General features: G+C 46.1%; 1 protein-coding gene across 5 annotated transcripts in view; it reads right to left on the reverse strand.

The window, feature by feature from the left end:
- Nucleotides 1–3608: 3608 nt before the first annotated feature.
- The window catches only part of Srl (sarcalumenin), a 61116-nt gene continuing 45212 nt past the window's right edge, over nucleotides 3609–19512 (reverse strand). For 2 of the 5 annotated variants that reach the window (XM_021244446.2, XM_013065536.3), the window contains exons 2-6: nucleotides 15232–15333; nucleotides 13964–14059; nucleotides 9567–9683; nucleotides 8234–8467; nucleotides 3609–6485 (exon numbers count right to left, since the gene is read on the reverse strand). In XM_021244446.2, coding sequence (XP_021100105.1) covers nucleotides 5674–6485; nucleotides 8234–8467; nucleotides 9567–9683; nucleotides 13964–14059; nucleotides 15232–15301 — 1329 coding nt within the window. In that variant the 5' untranslated portion in view covers nucleotides 15302–15333 and the 3' untranslated portion in view covers nucleotides 3609–5673. Of the gene's footprint in view, nucleotides 6486–8233; nucleotides 8468–9566; nucleotides 9684–13963; nucleotides 14060–15231; nucleotides 15334–17376; nucleotides 18862–19512 lie in introns of all 5 variants that reach the window. The other 3 variants (XM_021244444.2, XM_021244443.2, XM_087202679.1) reach the window with 3 other exon arrangements.

A 19512-nucleotide genomic window follows, 5' to 3' on the forward strand; every position in this document is an offset into this window, starting at 1 on the left:
CCATCTACTTTATAAGATAATGGAAAAGGTCAAATGTGAAATGGAATTAAGATTTAAGTATCTGTTCCAAAAACAATCCTCAATAAATTTTCTAATGAAATTTGAAGTCTTAAATTTTGTTACCAACAAGCTTCTAGGGGCTGACTGACCATTTTAAAAATCAGTCAGCTCTGAATCTTTGCCAGTTTGTGAGGGAGGAGGAAAGGCTGGGGTGAGCAAGTAACCTAGCATGACCCATAGGGGGAGTCAGGTGTTATAGAATCCTGGCCCTTCACTTATATGTGCTATTCTCTGAGCCACTTTGGCCATCAGTCTCATTGGTAAAATATGAATAATAATGGTAATAACAACTGACAGCTACTGAGTGTATTCTGTGGGTTATGTACTATTTCAAGCACATTCCACGTATCCAGCCATTTAGTTGCCACCACCACCCCATGAGAGAGGGACTGTCAGTAGTTCCATTTTATGAGTGAGGAAACTGAACACAGTTTAGTCATTTGCCTAAGGCCACCCTGTAGCAACTGGGGAGGCCCAGGATCAATCCTATACAATCCAGCTCTAGGTCTATGCTCTTAATGATGCTGGCCAGCTAACTCTATGGAGTTATTGTGAGGATTCAGTGAAATAATGCACATAAAATACTCAGCTTAGTGCCTAGTGTAGAGCTCTTATGATTAATGCATCACTGTAAGCTGTAAGTAGGTTAATGCCTATAGGTCTAAAACACAGTTCCTGGCACAAAGGAGATGCTTTAGAAATTGGTTCCCTTTCCCACAGACATGAGGGAGATAGAGAATATGTCCCACTCTGCAAAGAGATGCGGGAAATGCTCCTTTATGCATGGTAGTTTATCCTGAGGATAAGAAATTTGAAGCAGGGTATGGTGGCACACACCTGTAATCCCAGCACTCTGGGAGGCTGAGGCAGAAAGATCACGTTTGAACCCAGCCTAGGCAACTTAGCAACTTTGTGAGACCCTGTTTCAAAATAAAAAGTGCCAGGAATGTAGCTCAGTGTGAAGGTCTTGAGTTCAATCCCCAGTACCAAAGGAGGGGAAAAAAAAGTTGTCACCACCTTTCAAATACACCTTTCCTATGGACATGAGAGCCTCATGTCTCTACTCTTTTATTTTTCTAATTGGTATGGTTTAGGTCTAAAATGGCCCCCAAAGCCTCATGTGTTTCTAAGGTGATTGGATTATGGGCATACTATAGCTCCCCTAACTTGCTGTTAGGAGATGGGGTCTGGTTGGAAGAGGTAGGTCCTGGGGGTGTGAAATGGAAGGGTGCTTCCATCTTTGCTTCCTGGCCACCATTATGGGAGCAGCCTTCCTGTACTGCAGACCCTTCCACCATGCTGTTTCTCCCACGGAGCCAGCCAGTTGTGAACTGAAACCTTTAAAACCATGAGCCCAAATTAACCTCTCCTTTAAATTGTGGGTGTTGGGTCTTAGGTCCCAGTGACAAGGAAAGTGACTGAGACACTAGTGTTTTCTCTATTTCCTTTATGGTCTTCTGAAAAGAAATAAGGTTTCCTTGGGCTGGAAAAAGCTTGAGCCTAATGTCAGTGTCACAGATGGTAGAATTGGCATGAAATGCTGTCAGTACTCATGCATTTTCTAAGGCCCTTTCACTTCAGTTAACTGGGATAAAACACACTTGCAAAACAGGGAATGGCAGCTTATCCTCCCATGACTGATCTCCCATGACTTATCCTCCCACACACACATCTATCCATATACACACTCCCATAATCTGTGATCTAGTCTCATATACTCAATATAATTACTACTTCATTTGTCCACCCCAGACATACTTCTGTGTCTGGGATCATCTGCACACAACACAAAACACACAGCCACCTTCTTTACTTCCCCAGGGCCCATTCATTCATTCCAGCAACACATAGGTGAAGAATCATGTCAGGCACTGTGTTGGGTACTTGAGCATCATTTAGCCACAGAATCTCACACCCACATCTATTTCCCCACCACATAGACTTCCTGCCCTGTAATGTTTTTTTCATGCACCTTACCACATATAATGTTCAGCTTATATATACATGTGCCGTTAAAGACATTTTTCATTCATATTTCTAACATGACTTTGCTATATTTAGAATGCTCTCAGATTTTGCTTTCCTCATTTTTCCATTTGTTTATCACTCTAATGGCAGGATTAACCTAAAGGTGTAGGGTATGAAGTTTGTGAAATAGCAGCTTTGAGGCAGGATCTGGCCTTTTCTGCCATCTGTCTTCCAGAGAAATGCTGTGTATTTCTCCCAGAATGAGTGGGAAAAGGAACCAGGGTGGAATCCATGAGCAGGAGTGGCCTTAATAGATCAGACTGCTCAGTTGCCCAAGGTCTGTCTGTAGGGTGCAGAGTCCCCATGATCAGAATGCCAGCAAGGGAGAGCATGGGCCCACACCCCCAACCCTAAAATCAGTTTCCCAAATCGAGAAAACCCAGAGATGTCAGCCATAGCTACAGAATCTGGCATCCTCTCTGGCAAACTGCATGGGTGGTGGCCTGGGTTTCTAGGTCCTGCTTTCCCTTTTTGGCTATTTCTAACCTCCCACCTCCTCTCAGGGTCCAGTTCTTTCCCTTTCATACTCAGTTTTCAAGCAAGAGTGTGAAACTTCTTGGCAGACCCCAGAGGGAAAATTCAAAATTAAAGGAGCCCTGTTCTAACCAGAATACCAGAAACAGTGAAATCTGGAGGAAGGGCACTGGCCAAGGGAGTCAAGGGTGCTTTTAGGTTTCTCTAAAGACAGGTACATAGAGAAGGAGGGGGCAGTCATTTTGTGGAGCAGCTGAGGGAGGCAACCATCCTTGCCATTCTGGCAGACCTGGGGCTTCTTCCACCAGGGCTGTGAGGATCATGAGGCTGTTGCATGGTGGAGTGGACCAAATGGTATAACTGCCTGAGCCACCTCTATGAGGAATAAATTTCAAGTGGCCCTGTTCAAAAGGGCTGCTGCCCTGGATGCCAGGGAGAATGGTGACTTGGGGTGACCTTGGATTTATAGTCACCTGGGGAGTTAAATCATCTTCAGCACCAGGAAGGCTAGAAGCTGGAAGGAGTTACTGAAATAAGGTACCAGAAAGCATCCAAAACAAGGGCAAGCAATTTATATACTTCCAGCCTACCCCCAAGAAATGTGAAAAGAAGCACACTGTACTAGATAAAATGGAAGATAAGAGATTCACCTGGCTGGAGATAATTGGGGAGGACAAGATGTTAAAGAGAGATTGGAGCTTTATTGAGACTTTCTCCCTGATGAAATCAGAAGGGAAAGAACACTGGAAAGGGTCGGCCACTGTTTTGGCACAAATACAGATACCGACCTTGCGGAATCTCTGGATCCTAAGTTTCCTGTAATTCCTAGCCCTCTATTCCTAAAGAGAATCCTCCTTGAAATCTATCTCCACAAACCTGGGCAAAGAACAGGCACTTAGAACCTGTGCTGATTGATCAGTAGGTCTGTGGGCAATAGAGGAAAGGTAAGTCCAAACAAAGCATGAGAAGTGGAACAGAATAGAAAGAGAGAGAAAGAGGAAACAAAACTCCAAAGGGGACATACTGATAAGGTAGTGCCCCCAAAGTACAAATATTTCATGAGTTTATTAGACTTGTTCCACCCATTTCCCCAAAGCAATGGTGACATTGACAGCTATGACAAACCCATACAGTTCTGCATTTTTTATTTCCCTGACTGCACTGAGAAAAAACAGATACACCAAAAGCAGCAGATGGGCATGAGGAGCTCAAAGGAAAAAGGGACGGTCCCCCAAGAGGGAAAAGTAATAATGAGGCAAGGGGATTGGTTATTTGTTTTAATGGGAAAAAAAGTTCAAGATAGATTGTGGCTTCTCTGCCCCAGCTACCAGGCTCTGTGGACACCCTTTACAGAACTTGCTTTTCTTTTCCAGTTGACTTGCTTTTTGGAAAGCACATCCTGATGACTTTGGATACTTTGGTTCTCTTGTGGGAGGTCTTGATCAGAGGAGGTATCATGGGAGGCCATTCACAAAGCCTCTTGCAGCAGGCTCTGGATTGCTAAGAATTTTGAGAAACGTGAACTCCTAAACTGCAGTTCTCTGTGAGGACCCCATCTGGTCACCAATCCACTTACACTGGCTGATCTTCAGAGGACCTCTTGCTCAGCCTTCCTATCCACTTTCCTTCTGGTACAGATGACTTCCTGGTGCTGCTGGATCCAACCCACGCCTGGTAGTTAAGACCCCCAGAAAGGCTTGTCCCCCATGAGGGGAGACTGGCTGTACTGAAAGGAGCCCGTGGAGGCAGCCCTGGGATGGTGTGTGCACTCCTTCTGGAGGACCCCATCCTCCAGGGTGCCCCCTCCCATGTCCCCTCTGAGGTGGCAGTGCCTGCCAGCCTTGCAGGATTCTCAAGATGAGTTCTTTCTCTGTGCCTTTGGGTATATCACCTCTCTAATCTCTCCTAGGCAATGTACCCATGGATTCACATGCATTGTTGTTTGAGGCTGTAGCCATTCTGTGGTACATTCAGCAACTATCCACAACAGGTGCAGGTGAAGCTTAACTTTAAGGCTTAGTTGTCACCAATGCTGAATGGCTGGTATTAGTTCTGATTCTAGGAAAGTTCTCCTAGTTTTAAGTGTTGGTGCATCAGGGAATGGAGAAAAAAGGAAAGGAAAAGCCATAGTAGAAGGAACCAGAAGGAACAACTCCTCTGCCAAATGCTCCCATGGAGCACTTGTGGAAACAGCCTCCTCCTAAATTTGGGAGAGGCTGGCTGCCCAGAGAAGTCCCTAAGGACAAGGATCAGGGTCTCCACTGACCACTCTGAAACCCAACACTTTTGGGATCTGAGTTTTCCAAGACATGCAATAGACAAAGACACACTGCAAACCAATTAACCCCCTGAGCCCTTTCAGGACCTTCATTTATGTCATTTCTAAGAGGGGAATTACCTGAATACTCTGCCCACTCATTGTCTTCAGGCCAAGGAAGGCTCTGAGCTCCCTAGGTGAGACATCAAAGAAATGGTGCTGAGGGGGACAGATCTTCATCCTAACCTGGGAACTCTGGTTCTTAGTGTTCAGGTATCCTACCCATGACCCCAACCCCTGAAGAAACAGGGAAGAGGACCTTGGGACAGACTCAGAACTCAGGTAGATTCAGACCCGAGAGATTTCCCATTGTTGAAAGCCAACCCAAGCTTGGGAGGGAGAAAAGGAAGGCTGGAGAACAAACAGAAGACTATATGGAAGGAGCCAGCACAGACCTGAGAAGTGTATATAACTCAGGCTTCATTATCCACCCAGAATACTGGGGGGAAAGGAATTTCAGCTGCATTTAGCTTATTTGACCTCATTGATTTTTGTATACACTAGAATTTGGCTGCTTTCTGTCCCTCTAAGACAGGACCCAGGAAAAGCAAGTGGAGCCTGACTTAGTCAGGTTCCCTAACTGCAGCAACAAGACAAGCAAACTATGATTCACAGTTTCCACTCTCCTCCCTAGACCCATGCACCTTCCCCCACCACCAGCCTCAACAAACTCCCAAATCTCCAACGCTTACTGATTCTCACCAGTGTGGCTCAAAGGGTTAAACCAGGACCTCTTAGACAGTTAGGACACAAGCTCATTCACCAATGGGAACCCAAGAATGGCTACACACAACCTAGTGCTTCCTGTAGCGATTCTTTGGGGTTTCACCACACCCTGTTTTGTCACAGTTGAGAGCACCTGGATTCTTCCCAAGCCCAAGGCTACCCAGGAGGCCGGGGAGCTCTTGGGTGATGGCCCGCTCAATCTTCTCCAGAAAGCATCCTCCCATGTAGGAGCACTGCTGAGAGAGGAGTTTGAAACTGGAAATGGGGTTGATGCCAAAGAAGTCCTTATAAGCCTCACGGTTGGGAAGGTCAAACTTGCTGACATTGGTCTTTGCCAGAATAGTCTTGAAGATGTAGAATTTATCAGGATCTTCCACAATGTCTTTAAAGACCAGTTCACCATCACTGAAGAAGGTCATTTTGTCTTTGTAAGTCTGCAGATAGCGGTCAACCAACAGGGCATGAATGCGGACCCGGATGGCATGCTGGCGGATGAAGGCAATCTTATTCTCCAACCTGTTCTCAATCACCTGGTTCAGGTCTTCCAGGAGGGAGATCTCTTCTTTGAGGAACAGTTCCCGGTGGGTGTCGGGTTTATAATCTTGTGGCCAGAAGGAACTAACGTAAACCCTTGGGGGTTCTGTGACATTGATGAGAGGAGCCAAGCTCCAGAAGAGGGCTCCATACACACGCATTAGCATTTGTGTGGCCAGGTTGTCAGCTTTGTTCAGGATGATCCTTATCTGGGACTCACGTCCCTTCAGCTGGCGGAAGAGCATCTCCAGCTCCAGACCCACATCCAGCTTGGTAGGGTCAAAGACAACAAAAATGAGATCAGCTCTGTCGATGAACCATTGGCACACATCATTGAAGGGGTAGCCTTGGAGAAACAGGAGGGAGAAGACAAGCTGAGTGGAGCTCCTGCAAAACCCCTCATACTTCCCTTTTGAACCAAACCATTCTGTGGATTGAAAGAAGTCAGAACCAGAGAGTTTCTGGGTTTCTTTTTTTGTTTGTTTAGTACCGGGGATTGAACTCAGGACCTTGCGCTTGCATGGCAGGCAGCGGCACCACTGAGCTAAATCCCTGGCCCAAGTTTCTGGGTTTCTAAAGACTGTTTAAAATGAATTGCATATTTCCTTCCCTTTATCAACCTTCAACCAAGAACTGCTTGATCCTTGATTTAATCTATAATGGAATCCAGGTCTCCAGGAAAGCAAAATACTTGTTAAAAGTGGAGATTTTCCAACTGTTTTAAAAGGTCTAGAGCAGAGGCAAAGGCATAAAAGGCTAGAAGTCAAAGAATTAGAAGAAAGTAAGAGAGGATGTGTGATTTAGGATAAAGAAATGTGGGTCAGTGTCAGGACCTAGATGGAATTTGGGCTTTGCCACTGGCTAGCTGAATAGTAAACATTCCTAAACTCTAGCTCTTTAGCCACAAAATAACAAGAAGAGCAATAACACCAAAGCTTATATAAAGATTACTGTGTCATAATAGAATAGAAAAGCACCTAAATAAAGCTCTAGTCATATAATGGTGTCCAATATATTTTAATTCCTTTGACTGCTTTCTTCAGTTTTCTCATTTACAAAATAAAGCAACAAGGAACAGCTATCTTGAAAAACAATGGACAATGAATAAAACTTAAAATTATCCAATCATAATAGGGGTATGAATTTGTTATAAGAATTATTAATGATAATATTACTACTAATAAGGTCTAGTTATAACCCAAGTGAAAGTCATAATCATAAACTGAGATCTGCCATCTGGTCACATATTCTTATGACTGCCCTTTTTAGGACTCACCAATACATATACAGATAGACTTGTGTCACGGCAGTACTCAGTGGCCTATGTCATAGTCTCATATCTGCCAACCCCAAAGTGGCTTTCCCCTGCCACCTAAAGATAAACAGGGTTCTGGAAAGTCTGATCAAAGTTTAGATTGAAGCAGACCTGACAAAGCAAAAAGTGGCCATAGGAAGAGTTGAAGGTCAGGTCCAATACAGGGTAAACCTCAGAGTCCCAGACTCAGTTTAGCCAGAAGTCAGATATAGGGGCCAGGGATTTAGCTCAGTGGTTTTGGAGCCTGCTGCGCAAGCGCAAGGACCCAAGTTCAATCCCCAGTACCAAAAAAAAAATAAAGAAAATAAAGAAGGAGGGGAACAAAGAAGTCAGATATAAGGATCCAATTAGTCCAGACTTTTGACTACCCAGGACAGATTGGGCTTCCCAAAGTCAACTCGGCCCCCGCTTGGACCTCTAGGAGCTCTTGTGGAGAAGACTAGCTCCCCTCCTGGGAAAATACTGGCCCCAAACCAAATCATCCTTGGGGAGGTAGGAGGACAAGATACTGCAAAACCCAAATGGCACGTCAATGACAAGAAGGAGTTGGAGATAAAGAATATCTCCTGATCTTAGACAACACTGGGGACATCCCTTCTCCCCTGCTCGCCTACCACCTACTGTCAAAACAGTAAGAGAGAAACTGCTATTCAGAAATGGGTGCTAGGGCTGGGGATTTAGCTCAGTGGTTCCGATGCTTGCCTCGCAAGCACAAGGACCCAAGTTCAATCCCCGGTACCAAAAAAAAAAAAGAAAGAAAGAAATGGGTGCTAAATTACCTCTTTCTTGTTGCTTGCGGTTCTCAATGATGCCAGGTGTATCCACAAAAGTGACCCGCTCCAGAAGCTTGTGGGGAACCTCAATGCCAATGAGCTTCTCTAGGAAATTCTGGCCAAACTTCTCCAGGGGTGAAAAGGACCTGGCACTGTCAGCAGCCATGACAATACCCTCAATCGTTTTCAGTTTGGGCCCGTGCATGAGGACTGTGAACTCAGAGGTGGTGGGCTCAGCACCTACACATGGGTGAAATTATACAAAAACAGTAATCTCTGCAAAACAGACTACTACAAAGAATGTAACAATGGAAAAACAAGGTGTCTTGGAGAGACTTGCCATAAGGACGGGATATGTTTGCTAAGTCAGTGGTTTTTAAAATTATGGTAAAATAGGGCCAGGGATTTAGCTCAGTGGTTTTGCCACCTTCTGCGCAAGCGCAAGGACCAGAGTTCGATCCCTGGTACCAAAAAAGAAAAACAAAACAAAATTATGGCAAAATAAAACTAACACAGAATTTACCATTTTGAACATCTTTAAATGTACAGTTCAGCAGCATAAGTACATTCATATTGTTGTGCAACTATCACCACCATCTATTTCCAGAACTTTTTCATCTTCCCAAAGGGAAACTCTGTCCCCATTAAATAGTAACTCTTGGGCTGGGGATTTAGCTCAGTGGTGCCACTGCCTGCCTCAAAAGCACAAGGTCCTGAGTTCAATCCCCAGTACCCAAACAAAAAAACAAAACAAAAAACAGTAATTCTTTTTCCCTCTCCCCCTCAAGCCCCTGGCAACCTCTACTCTACTTTTTTTTTTTTTTTTTTTTGGTCCTGGGGATCGAACTCGGGTCCTTGTGCTTGCGCAGCAGGCAGTGAAACCACTGAGCTAAATCCCTGGCCCTCTACTCTACTTTTTGACTCTGAAGTTTTCCACTGTAGATACCTCATGTAAGTGGAACCACACAACAATTGTCTTTTTGTGCCTGGCCTGTTTCACTTAGCATAATGTCTTCAAGGTCCATCCATGTTGTAGCATGTATCAACTGTGTCTGATACATCCGAATAGCACATATAATTCCTTTCTAAGGTTTAATAACATTGCACTGTATGGACAGACCACATTTTGGTTTCCATACATCCACTAATGGACATCTGGGCTGTTTTCACTTTGGGGCTATTATGAATAATGCTGCTATGAACATTGGTATAGCTGCCAGTTTCTTGTTGTACATGGTTTTAATTATTAGATTGAAGATTATATTAATGTTTTATTTTTCATAGTGCTTTTACATATGGCACTCAAATATGAACAATCACACACCAAAAAATCTCTTACCTGTATAGAGCTGGTAGCGAGTGTTTTCCAACCCAAGGAGGTAGTTTATCATGGTGGATTTACCAACACTCCACGGTCCAAGGAACAACACCATTGGCTTAGAAGTAATTTCCCCATCTGTGGAAAACAAGAAATAAAAATGGAAATGAACTAACACTGATTCTTACTATAGGAGTGGCACTGTTCTCTAAAAGCCCTCTGCATCCTCAGCTGTCATCCAGCTGAACTGTGGGATTCTATATGGATCAAACAGTGTGCAGCAATCAAAAGCAAACATTCAGTTAAAAGATGCCACAAGTCCTTGTTTTAACCTTGCCCAGATCCTTGGCACATTTGCCTATACCAGAAGGAGGAAGTGAATTCAACAGATACTGGCTCAAGCTCTCACTCTAAGCAAAGATTCTTGGTTAAATCTGGAAGAGAATAGTTCATAAAAAAGGAGGATAGAGCTTCCACATGGAGAGAAGTTGAAGCTCTGCTACTGGATTGATAAAGAGAAGAATGGACATGGAAGAATCTTATACAATCTTGGACCATCTGAAATCCAGCCCTGCCTTTCCCCTTCTCTGAAGCTCTGCTCTCCTCTTCACTGTGGCTCTCCAAATCCCCAACTTGCACTCAGCCTAACCCTGGCTGAGTCTAGGGCCAGTCTCAAATATTAGCCTCCAAAGTTCATGACAAATGTGACACCATTCAAGACCAAACACTAAACTTAATCCTTGGGTTCTTAGAGTCCAAGCTGCAAGCTCCAAGCCTTCGAGAGACCATGCTGGGGAGCACGTCCTGCCTGGACCACTCCAGCTTGGATCCCTAAGAAGAAAAGCAAAATTCTCCAATGCTTTCAAAAGTTGGGACAGTGGAACTTTCTAAAATAGTGGAAAGTTTACCAGTGCTTTCAAAAGTAGGGATGTAGTTCAGTGGTAGAGTGCTTGCTTAGCATGTGAAAGGAACCCAGCACCTCAAAAAAAAAAAATCAGAGTCTAAGAGGGTAGGTAGGGGCTTCTGACATGGGATGTGGTCAATCTTGTTGCTGATTTGAAGGAGGAAGTGGAAGAGGGGAGGAGGAGAAGAGGAGCGGAGAGGAGGAGGAGGAGGAGGAGGAGGAGGAGGTGGAGGAGAGGAGAGGAGGAAGACTGACCAAGATTGTGGTCAATTTTGTTCTGCCCTCTCAGTAATTATCTGAACAATTAGCCTGGGATAATTGAGCACCTAGATTCTCCAGACCTTCCTGTCTCCCTGAGCTTGTAGACCTCCTTTTTTTGTTCTTTTCTTTTCTTTCTTTTTTTTTCTAGTACTAGGAATAAAACCCAGGGAGCACTAAGTTATATCTCCACCCCTTTTAAAAATTATTTTTTTAGTTTTGGTTTTTGTTTATTTTTCGATACAAGGTCTCACTACATACTCCAGGCTGGCCTTGAACTCATGATCCTCCTGCTTTAACCTCTCAATTACTGGGATTACAGACATGCTTTAATATTTTTTTTTTGAGACAGGGTCTCATTAAGTTGCCTAAGGTGGCCTTGAACTTGCAATTTTCCTGCCTCAGTCTCCCAAGTAGCTGGAATTATAGGCATGTGCCATCACATCAGCTTTTTTCATTTATTTCTTATACTTTAATTTCTTAGCTCAAAAATCAGAAGTCTAAAAAAGCATATAAGGGAAGACTCTCATCCTTGCCTGGATCATAACACTGCCTCTATAGGTAACTACTGCTGCTAATTTCTTTCTTTCTTCCTTTCATTTCCCTTTGGATACAGAGTCTTACTGTGATACCTAGACTGGCATCAAACTCCCGGACTCAAATGATCCTCCTGTCTCAGCATCCCAAGCAGCTGGGACTACACACACACACACACACACACACACACACACACACACACACATATACACTACACACACTACTGTGCCTGGTAACAGTACTAGTTTCCTACATAGTGTTCCAGATATCTTAATGCATGTATAAAGTGTTTGTATATATCCTATTCCTTATCTTTTTTATACAAAGAGTAGTATCACATACTTTCTTTTTGTTGTTCTGGTTTTCTTTCTCTGGAGTGAAGCCAAGTCCTAGAAGATGATCTCTTGTAAGTGGCAGGCACACACACATTACCTGAAACCAATACTGTGTCCCTGCTCCCTCCTTCCCTTTCTGTAAACACACACATGCACACACACACAACCACACAAGAGAGAGACCCATCTGATCTGATTGGGGGCAGGCCCAGGGAAGGAGTCCTTGGGTATAGCCATAAACACTTTACCGAAAGCTTCTTTACACAAACCATGGTGACACCAAGGTGGACAGGGGACCTGCAAATTCTGAGAGCACAAACAGGGCTTCCCACGCTGCTATTCCAGCTCTCCACAGCAGGGGGCATTGCGGGCATATGTTGTCGTCGGCTATGAGCCGGAAGGACAGCAGGTCAGGCAGGAACTGGTGAGAGACTAGGGAAGAAGAGCCAAGTCCAGAAAGTGAACCAGGAGCCAGGCAAGCCCTCGCTCCAGAGTACCATTCCTGGGATGGGCAGCAGCCTCCTGGCCTCTGCTACTTCAACATTGGTGCCTCCTGGAAAGGCCACACCACTCGGTGCCAGAGCTGGGAAAGAAGTCAAGGTCAAAGGACAAAGGAAAGCCACTAGAAGACTGCGTAACCTCACACCTCTGCTTACAAGAAACAGTATGGAAAGTAGTAGGACAGAGTAATCCCTAGGAGAAGAAACAGAAAGTCACAGTCCTCATTCCAGCTGTGTAATTTAGGTAACCCAGCACTTCCTGGGCATCAGGTTCCTCTTCAATAAAGCTGGAATAATATATACTTTATAATACTCTATCCACTCTATAGCCATTGAGAGAATCGAGTGAGACAACACGGAAATACCCAATTAACACAGGAAGAGATCTGTGATGTCACTTACAATTGAAACAGCAATAAGGGCAGAGAGTGTAGCTCAGTGGTAGAGCACTTGCCTAGCATATTCAAGGACCTAACACAATCAGTCAATCAATAAAAATAAGATACAGGGCTGGGGATTTAGCTCAGTGGTTCCGCCACCTGCCTTGCAAGCACGAGGACCCAAGTTTGATCCCCGGTACCAAAAATAAAAATAAAAATAAGATATCACTGGGCCGGGGATTTAGCTCAGTGGTTCCAGAGCCTGCCACTCAAGTGCAAGGTCCTGAGTTCGATCCCCGGTACCAAAAAAACAAACAAAAAACAAAAATAAGATATCATTACAAAAGCTTCAAAAGGTGAGTAACAGTAGCTTGGGATGTTGCTCAGTGGTACAGTGCTTGCCAGCATATAGAAAGTTCCATCCCCAGTACCACGAAAATGAGTAACACTTAAACATGACATAGCTGTGGGGGAACAAGAACTCTCATCTATCATTCTTATGAGTACAAACTAGTACATTTTAGGCAATTTGGCAACAATTATCAAAATGTTTAATTCCAGTGTTCCATTTCAAGAACATATCCTACAAAGATACTTGCATAAAATAAATGATTATAGTCATGTTTGGAACATTTTTTTAAATGGAATATGGAAACCATCCTATTGTTCATCAGGAAAAGACCAGTAATACAGACACTGGTGAATTCATGTAAGAGAGAACCAGGAGGGGCTTGAGGAGGGAAAAGGGATAAAATAAAATAAAATAAAATTTATTTTAAAAAGAGAGAGAACTAAGCACCCACAGAAAGAATAAGAGAGACCAACACATGCAAATGTGCATACATGCACATGTATCCACACATGTGTACACAGTTGACATAATATGATCCCATTTGTGTAAAAGAAAAAGACATACTTTTTATGTTCACATATGTAGAGGAAATGTCTCCAAGCATTCACAAGAAATTGTAACAGTGGGTGTCCCTGGGAGTGGAATTAGAGAAGTTGAAGATCAATGAAGGAATTTTTAGTTCAAATACTGCAGTATTTGAAAAAAATTTGCAGCAAGTATGTCTTACTTTTGGTATTTTGAAAACCAATTTTTAAAAGAATCCAGATCCAAGAGAAACCACTCAGGAAGAGGTTTACTAAGGGGCAAGAGAGGATTCCAGTCCAATCAGAAGACTCAGACATGATGCACTAAGTGAATAGGAAACCCTTGAGGGCTCTTGAGCTCATGGATTGAAGTTGGCATCACTACCCTGAAAATCAAAAACTGTAGTACCGAGATATAAATGTTTCACAATGAAATGCTGTCTGTCAAACTCTCATATAGTATTGTGCGTGATGGGCATGCTTCACAGGACTGAGGTCGCTGTCCTATCCAACTCTGCAGGAGACCTCCACTAGCATCCTTGTGCATACTTCTCATGAAGCTTGTGAACCTGTGTGGGCACCACAGTGGGTCAGAGATGCAGCCCCCCACTCCAGACGCATGCTATACCTGTGATCTCATGCTGCCGAAGCTCATTGTATTTGTAAGACTGCTCCAGGGGCTTGATGGATGTATGGTAGATCTTTCGAAGCCGCTGCAACACTGCTAAGGGCAGAAAGGGGTGAGGGGGGCAGAATCAGACAAGGTAGGTTCCAGGTGGCTCCTTCACTGGGGAGCAGTCTTACAGCCCAAGTGATTTTACCTCTGCCTGCGGAAGATAAGGGACTGTTTGCAGCCCAGAGACTATGTAATATCATGGAGAGAGCTGGTTCACATCACAATCTTCTGAAATCCTCAAACCAAAACCATTCCTATCAATCCTGACAAAGCTGCCTTAGCCATTTTTTTAAACCTCTTGCCTCCTTCCCCACTTGAACAGCATGTCTTGAAAACACCAGCTCAGCCCATACCCTATCTAAAGGCTCATTCTTTGTGAGATAAGACTTCGATCTCTTTCTCTCTGCTGCCCACTTCAGCTTGCCCTGCCCTAGGCCCAGAGGGCAGAGGGGCTGGTTACCCAGCAGGTCAGCAGCATGACCACCCTGGCCCTTGCACATACTGCACTGAAGGTGATCCTGAGAGGATCCAGACATTCCCAGGTATCCTTCTGAGAAAACGCAGCAAACAGCTGGAAGCTGCTGGGTGTTTGCACAAGAGAATGGTACATGGGACCCAGGGTTAGGCTAGGGAGGCTCTAGCCCTCACTTTGCCCTCTCTGGTTATGAGCCAAGACCAAATTGCTGCCTTGCTCTGAGCTTAACTAGCTCATTGGTTTAAGAGGAGACAACAAGCATTATTAAATTTGGGGGGGGGGGTACTGGGGATCGAACTTGGGTCCTTGCACTTGCACAGCAGGTGGCAAAACCACTGAGCTAAATCCCCAGCCACAAGCATTACTGAAATTCTTGGGTTATTATTAGGATGAAATGAAACATAAAAGATTTGCAAAATAAAAATCAAAGCAAATGGGATGCATTGTTATTAACTACCTTCCTGGCCAGAGCAGAGGCTAGCACATCCTTCCGGTGGCAGCCCTGGGATTTGCCCTCAGCACTTACACAGGTCCTTCTGATTGGATCACTGTCCTCCTCCCGGCTGACCTACCTTGGTCCTGCTCACAGATCCTCCTCTTGTGGCTCCCCACCTCCAGGGCTCTCCTCTTTCCTGTGGTCCCCCCTGGCTACAGGCCCATTGGGCTCTGGCTCCCAGTCACCTCAGAGGTTCTGCCTAGCTGCCACCCATGGGACTACCCCGGCCTGTCTCCCACCTCTGCTTACCTGAATAATCATCAGCTGGCTTGTCCTCATTTAGCATCAAGGTCTTCTCGATGTGGGAGCGGTCCCTCATTGGGGCTTCTTCACTCACATCCTCTGTCTCTTCTGCAGAGAAGCAGAAAACGGCATCAGGGCAAAGTTCTTAGTCTCACAGGAATGGCATGGGGCTGGGTCTCAGTGCTAAGCTAGCCACCAGCTTGAACTGAACTGAGTTCTGCCTTTACAATGCAATTTGAAAATCCAACCTCAACCTCCAAGCACTATTATCATTTTATTTATTCAACAAAAATATACTGTGCCCCTACTACATGCCAAGCATCAAGAATCATGCTAGAAATGCAGTGGTACTCACACAGGCACAGCTTCTCCCCTAGGAACCTGTCCTAGAGTCAGTGGGAAAAAGCTGATAAATGGTATTTTAAATATATAGTAATGGCCAGGCATGGTGGCACATGCCTGTAATCCCAGCAATCTAGGAGACTGAGGCAGGAGGACTGCAAATTCAAGCCCAGTCTGGGCAACTTAGAAAGACCCTGTCTCTAAATAAAAAATAAAAATGAATAAAAAATTTTAAAAATAAAAAATAAAAAGGGCTGGGGATGTAGCTCAATGCAAAGGTCCTAGCTTCAATCCCCACTACTGTAAACAAATGAAATAAAATAATAAAATAAAAATAAATATTGTGAGCAGTGAGGAGGCTAGGAAAGAAAAAAATCACAGCAGCTAAGTGGACCTAAGAAGAAGCATGCCCACAGACTTAGCAGGGAGTTACAGAAACCTTCTTGAGGAGTCCATTACTGAAGAAGGAAAGGGTTGGGGTTTTTTTGCAAAGGACCAACGAAGAGTTTAGCAAGAAGCAGTAAGAAGCCTATGGCCAGCCACAGGGGTGCAGAGCTAGGTGCTGGAGAGCCAAAGGGATTCACAGGAGCTGACCAGACAGCCTCACAGGTGCCACCATGGGGGTCTGTATCTCATCCTATGGCAACAGGCACCCACAACAGGCTCTAGGAAGGCAACTGACTGATGGAATGAGCATCTTATCAGGATCACATGGATAGGAGAACAGAGAAGGAGCTGCTGCCATGCATTGTGTTTGTGCATGTGCATGCGCTGGAGGTCAACTGTCCTGACCATACAAACAAGAAATCCCCATGCCTGCCACCAGCCCCTGAGCAGAGAAGTTTGCTCACATTCATGGATCTCTAAAGTCACAGAATTTTCTCGGGGTGGATTTAGACCTGTGGGGCACAGGGAGGCCAGTACCAACATGCGTCCTGTGGTGTTTCAGGAGATCAAACCCAGGCAACCCAGACCCAAAATTAGGAGGAGCAGAGAAAGGGGAGGAGCATACTGACTGCAGCCCCATCCCCTTTATGGAGAGTGCAAAACCTGGCAGAGAGTACATACATTAGATTCTGCAAGGGAGCTATGTGGAAAAGTGAAGACTTGACCCCAACCTCCATCCTGAAAGCCTGATTTCTGCTGTGGCCGTGCACATAGATGAAGACTGAGGAGCCTGAGCAGCCCCCACATCAGATACACCCCTAATGCTGCCAATACCTTGGGCCCATCCTTTCCCCCTCCCTCCTGTTTCCTAGTCCTTTGAAGACTGCTTGGCCTTAGGTGGACATTCAAGGGACATTGGTGGTCACAGCCTGAGTTGTCACAATCCTAACCCCTCAGTCCCAGCTCCCCGTGCCTCCTATGAGAGGTCTTCAAGGGGAGACACAGGTACTAGGCCACAAGGTGATCACTAGGCTCCTAGTTGACCCCCACCAACACCTTTTCATCAGACAACTTGGGGTCTCAAACCCTGCTGTCAGCCCTCTTGTCCCCTTGTCCTTAAAGCACTGGTCCATGTTAAAGTAGTGACCCTAACGAGGAGGTTCCTGAGGGCCTGACTCAGAAGTGGCCAGATCCCTCTGGACCCTCTCACTTGGTCCCTCCACACTAGTGGTAAGTGGCTGAGTGGCAGCTCAAGGGTACCTCCCCAGGCCAGTGCCCCAGCTGGAGCCCCACCCAGCAATCCAGTACTAGCTAGAGACTCTCCTGCCCATCCCATCCCTGCCTGTCTCACTACACACAAGATTTCCATGAAGAATGTGGCCTCCCAAGGTGCTGGAGATGCCTCAAGGAATTAATTCCTACCCTGTGCAGCAATTATGGGATTCCCCCTCCCCTGACGTCCCTCTTCAGGCTCCTCTGCCTCAGGATCTTGCGTCTTGCCACCCTCAGACCCTATATTCAGTTCCTCTGTGCCGAGCTGAGCTCCTTCCTCCTCGTGATCTGTGGTTTCTGTTGCTTCTTGGAGCTCAGCCTCCTCAGATTCCCCCTCTTCTTCTGAGCTAGCCCCCTCGCCACTGTCTTCTCCAGACTCTTCTTGGGATGGAACTACTCCTTCCTCCTCACTTCTACCTTCTTCACCATCAGCTTCTTCAGAGGAGGCCTCATCAGAGGCCTCCACAGGCATCCCTGGCACCTGAGCCTTAGGGGAGCGGTCCTCATCAGTCTCCCCAGGCCTGGAGCTCTGAACACCCCCAGACTCTTCACTGACCTCCGTGGCTGGCCCAGCCTCTTGGATGGGGCTTGGCTCCCCCTGGTCCTCAGCCCCTTCCCTGGCTTCTGTGTCCACACCAGGTTCCAACTCTACTCCCACAATTGCAGCATCAGGGGCTCCATCTAGCTCTGTGGGCTGGTGATCAGGCCCTGGGTTGCCCTCATCTTCTGTTTCCAGTGCATGGGCCTGGGGCTGGGGTTGGGACTGGTCTTCAGCCCCCTCCCCACCTTCTGTCCCCATATCAGCCTCTGACTCTTCTGCAGATGTGGCATCACCATCTAGCTCTGTAGGCTGGTGATCAGGCCCAGGGCTGCTCTTGCCTTCTGCCTCCAAGGCATGGACCTGGGGTGGGAGCTGGTCCTCAGCTCCCTCCCTAGCTTCTATATCTGTGTCAGCCTCTGACTCCTCTGCAGTCACTGCATGCCCATCTTGCTCTGCAGAGTGATGATCAGGCCCTGGGATGCCCACACTTTCTACCTCTGGGGTGTGAAACTCTTCACCCTCTAAGCTAGGAAAGGTCCCAATGGCTTCAGGCTCTTCTGTTCCTGCTGCTGCTTCCTGCACGGGACTGTCTCTTAGGACTTCCTCATCTTCTTGGGGAACCTCACCACTCCCCACCTGTCCTTCTGTCTTCCCACTGACAGCTCCTGCTGTAGGGAGCCCCAGCCCAGCTGCCTCCTCCCCTCCTCCTGAAATGAGCTTTAGCCTGTCCTCTTCCACAGGCCCCTCATCCTCTCCCAGAGGAAAGATGCCTGCCCCTGATGGGCCCTCCTCTTCCTTCCCAGGCCCCATAACATCCCCAGGTGGAGCTGCTTCTGCAGCTGAGGCATTGGAGAGGGTGGCTTCAGGCTCAGAGTCTGGGCTGGTGGCAGTGGGAGGGACCCCGGCGGTGGTCTGCTCTGAGCTCTCAGCCTCCCTGCTGTCTGGGTAGTGAAGGAGCAGATTCTTGTCTTGAAGGGCCGCATCTGCATATAGCACCCTTTCTTTCTCCTCTAGACTTGCGTCTCCAGCAGAGAAATGATTCTCCAACAAATTGCCAACATCTTCTGTGCCACCCGAAGCAGGGACTTGCAGTTCTAAATGATTAGAACATGTTTGGTCAGTTCAGAGGGCTGGCACTTGTTCTGCCTCTCAAGAGTCTATATCAATCTAGCTTCCTCTCCCAGGAGTGTGGTGTGTGCCTCGTATGCAAGTGCTTTACCTTCTTCCCTGGGTCTTCACAACCACCTGGCTCCTACATAAGATGTGGGGCCCTTGGATCAGGAAGTTAAAGGACTGGACTGTTGTCCATTACTAAGGCAGTTAGCAGCTGCACTAACCTGAGAGCCTCCACACCCTGGCCCTGACCTTCAAGTCTCCCCATTAGGTCTTAATGACTGTGTATGGATGGAAACTTGGGTGAGCCCTTCCAGCCCTTCATCAACCTTGCTGATGGGCACATGCAGGCTGGCTCACAAGGAGATAGGACAGATGCTTGTATATTACATCCCTTGTCAGTTCCTAGAGTCATTAACCACCATGCCTTGTATACTGCTATCAGCAAAAAAGGTGAAAACAGGTGTTTGCAGGCAAGATAATCTCAGGTTACATGCCAAAGTACTTAGTGGATTACTTGTGACTCTCAACCTTATTAAGTCATACATCTAACACTGTCCCCTTAAGGGCAGGCATTTGCTGGCCTCGCTACACCAGATTAGAGGGGACAGGGCCTAAGGAGATATCCAAAA

This window comes from Heterocephalus glaber, unplaced genomic scaffold, assembly GCF_053883595.1.
Source record: "Heterocephalus glaber isolate CG9 unplaced genomic scaffold, H.glaber_assembly_v1.0 deba00001781, whole genome shotgun sequence".
NCBI lineage: Eukaryota > Metazoa > Chordata > Mammalia > Rodentia > Bathyergidae > Heterocephalus > Heterocephalus glaber.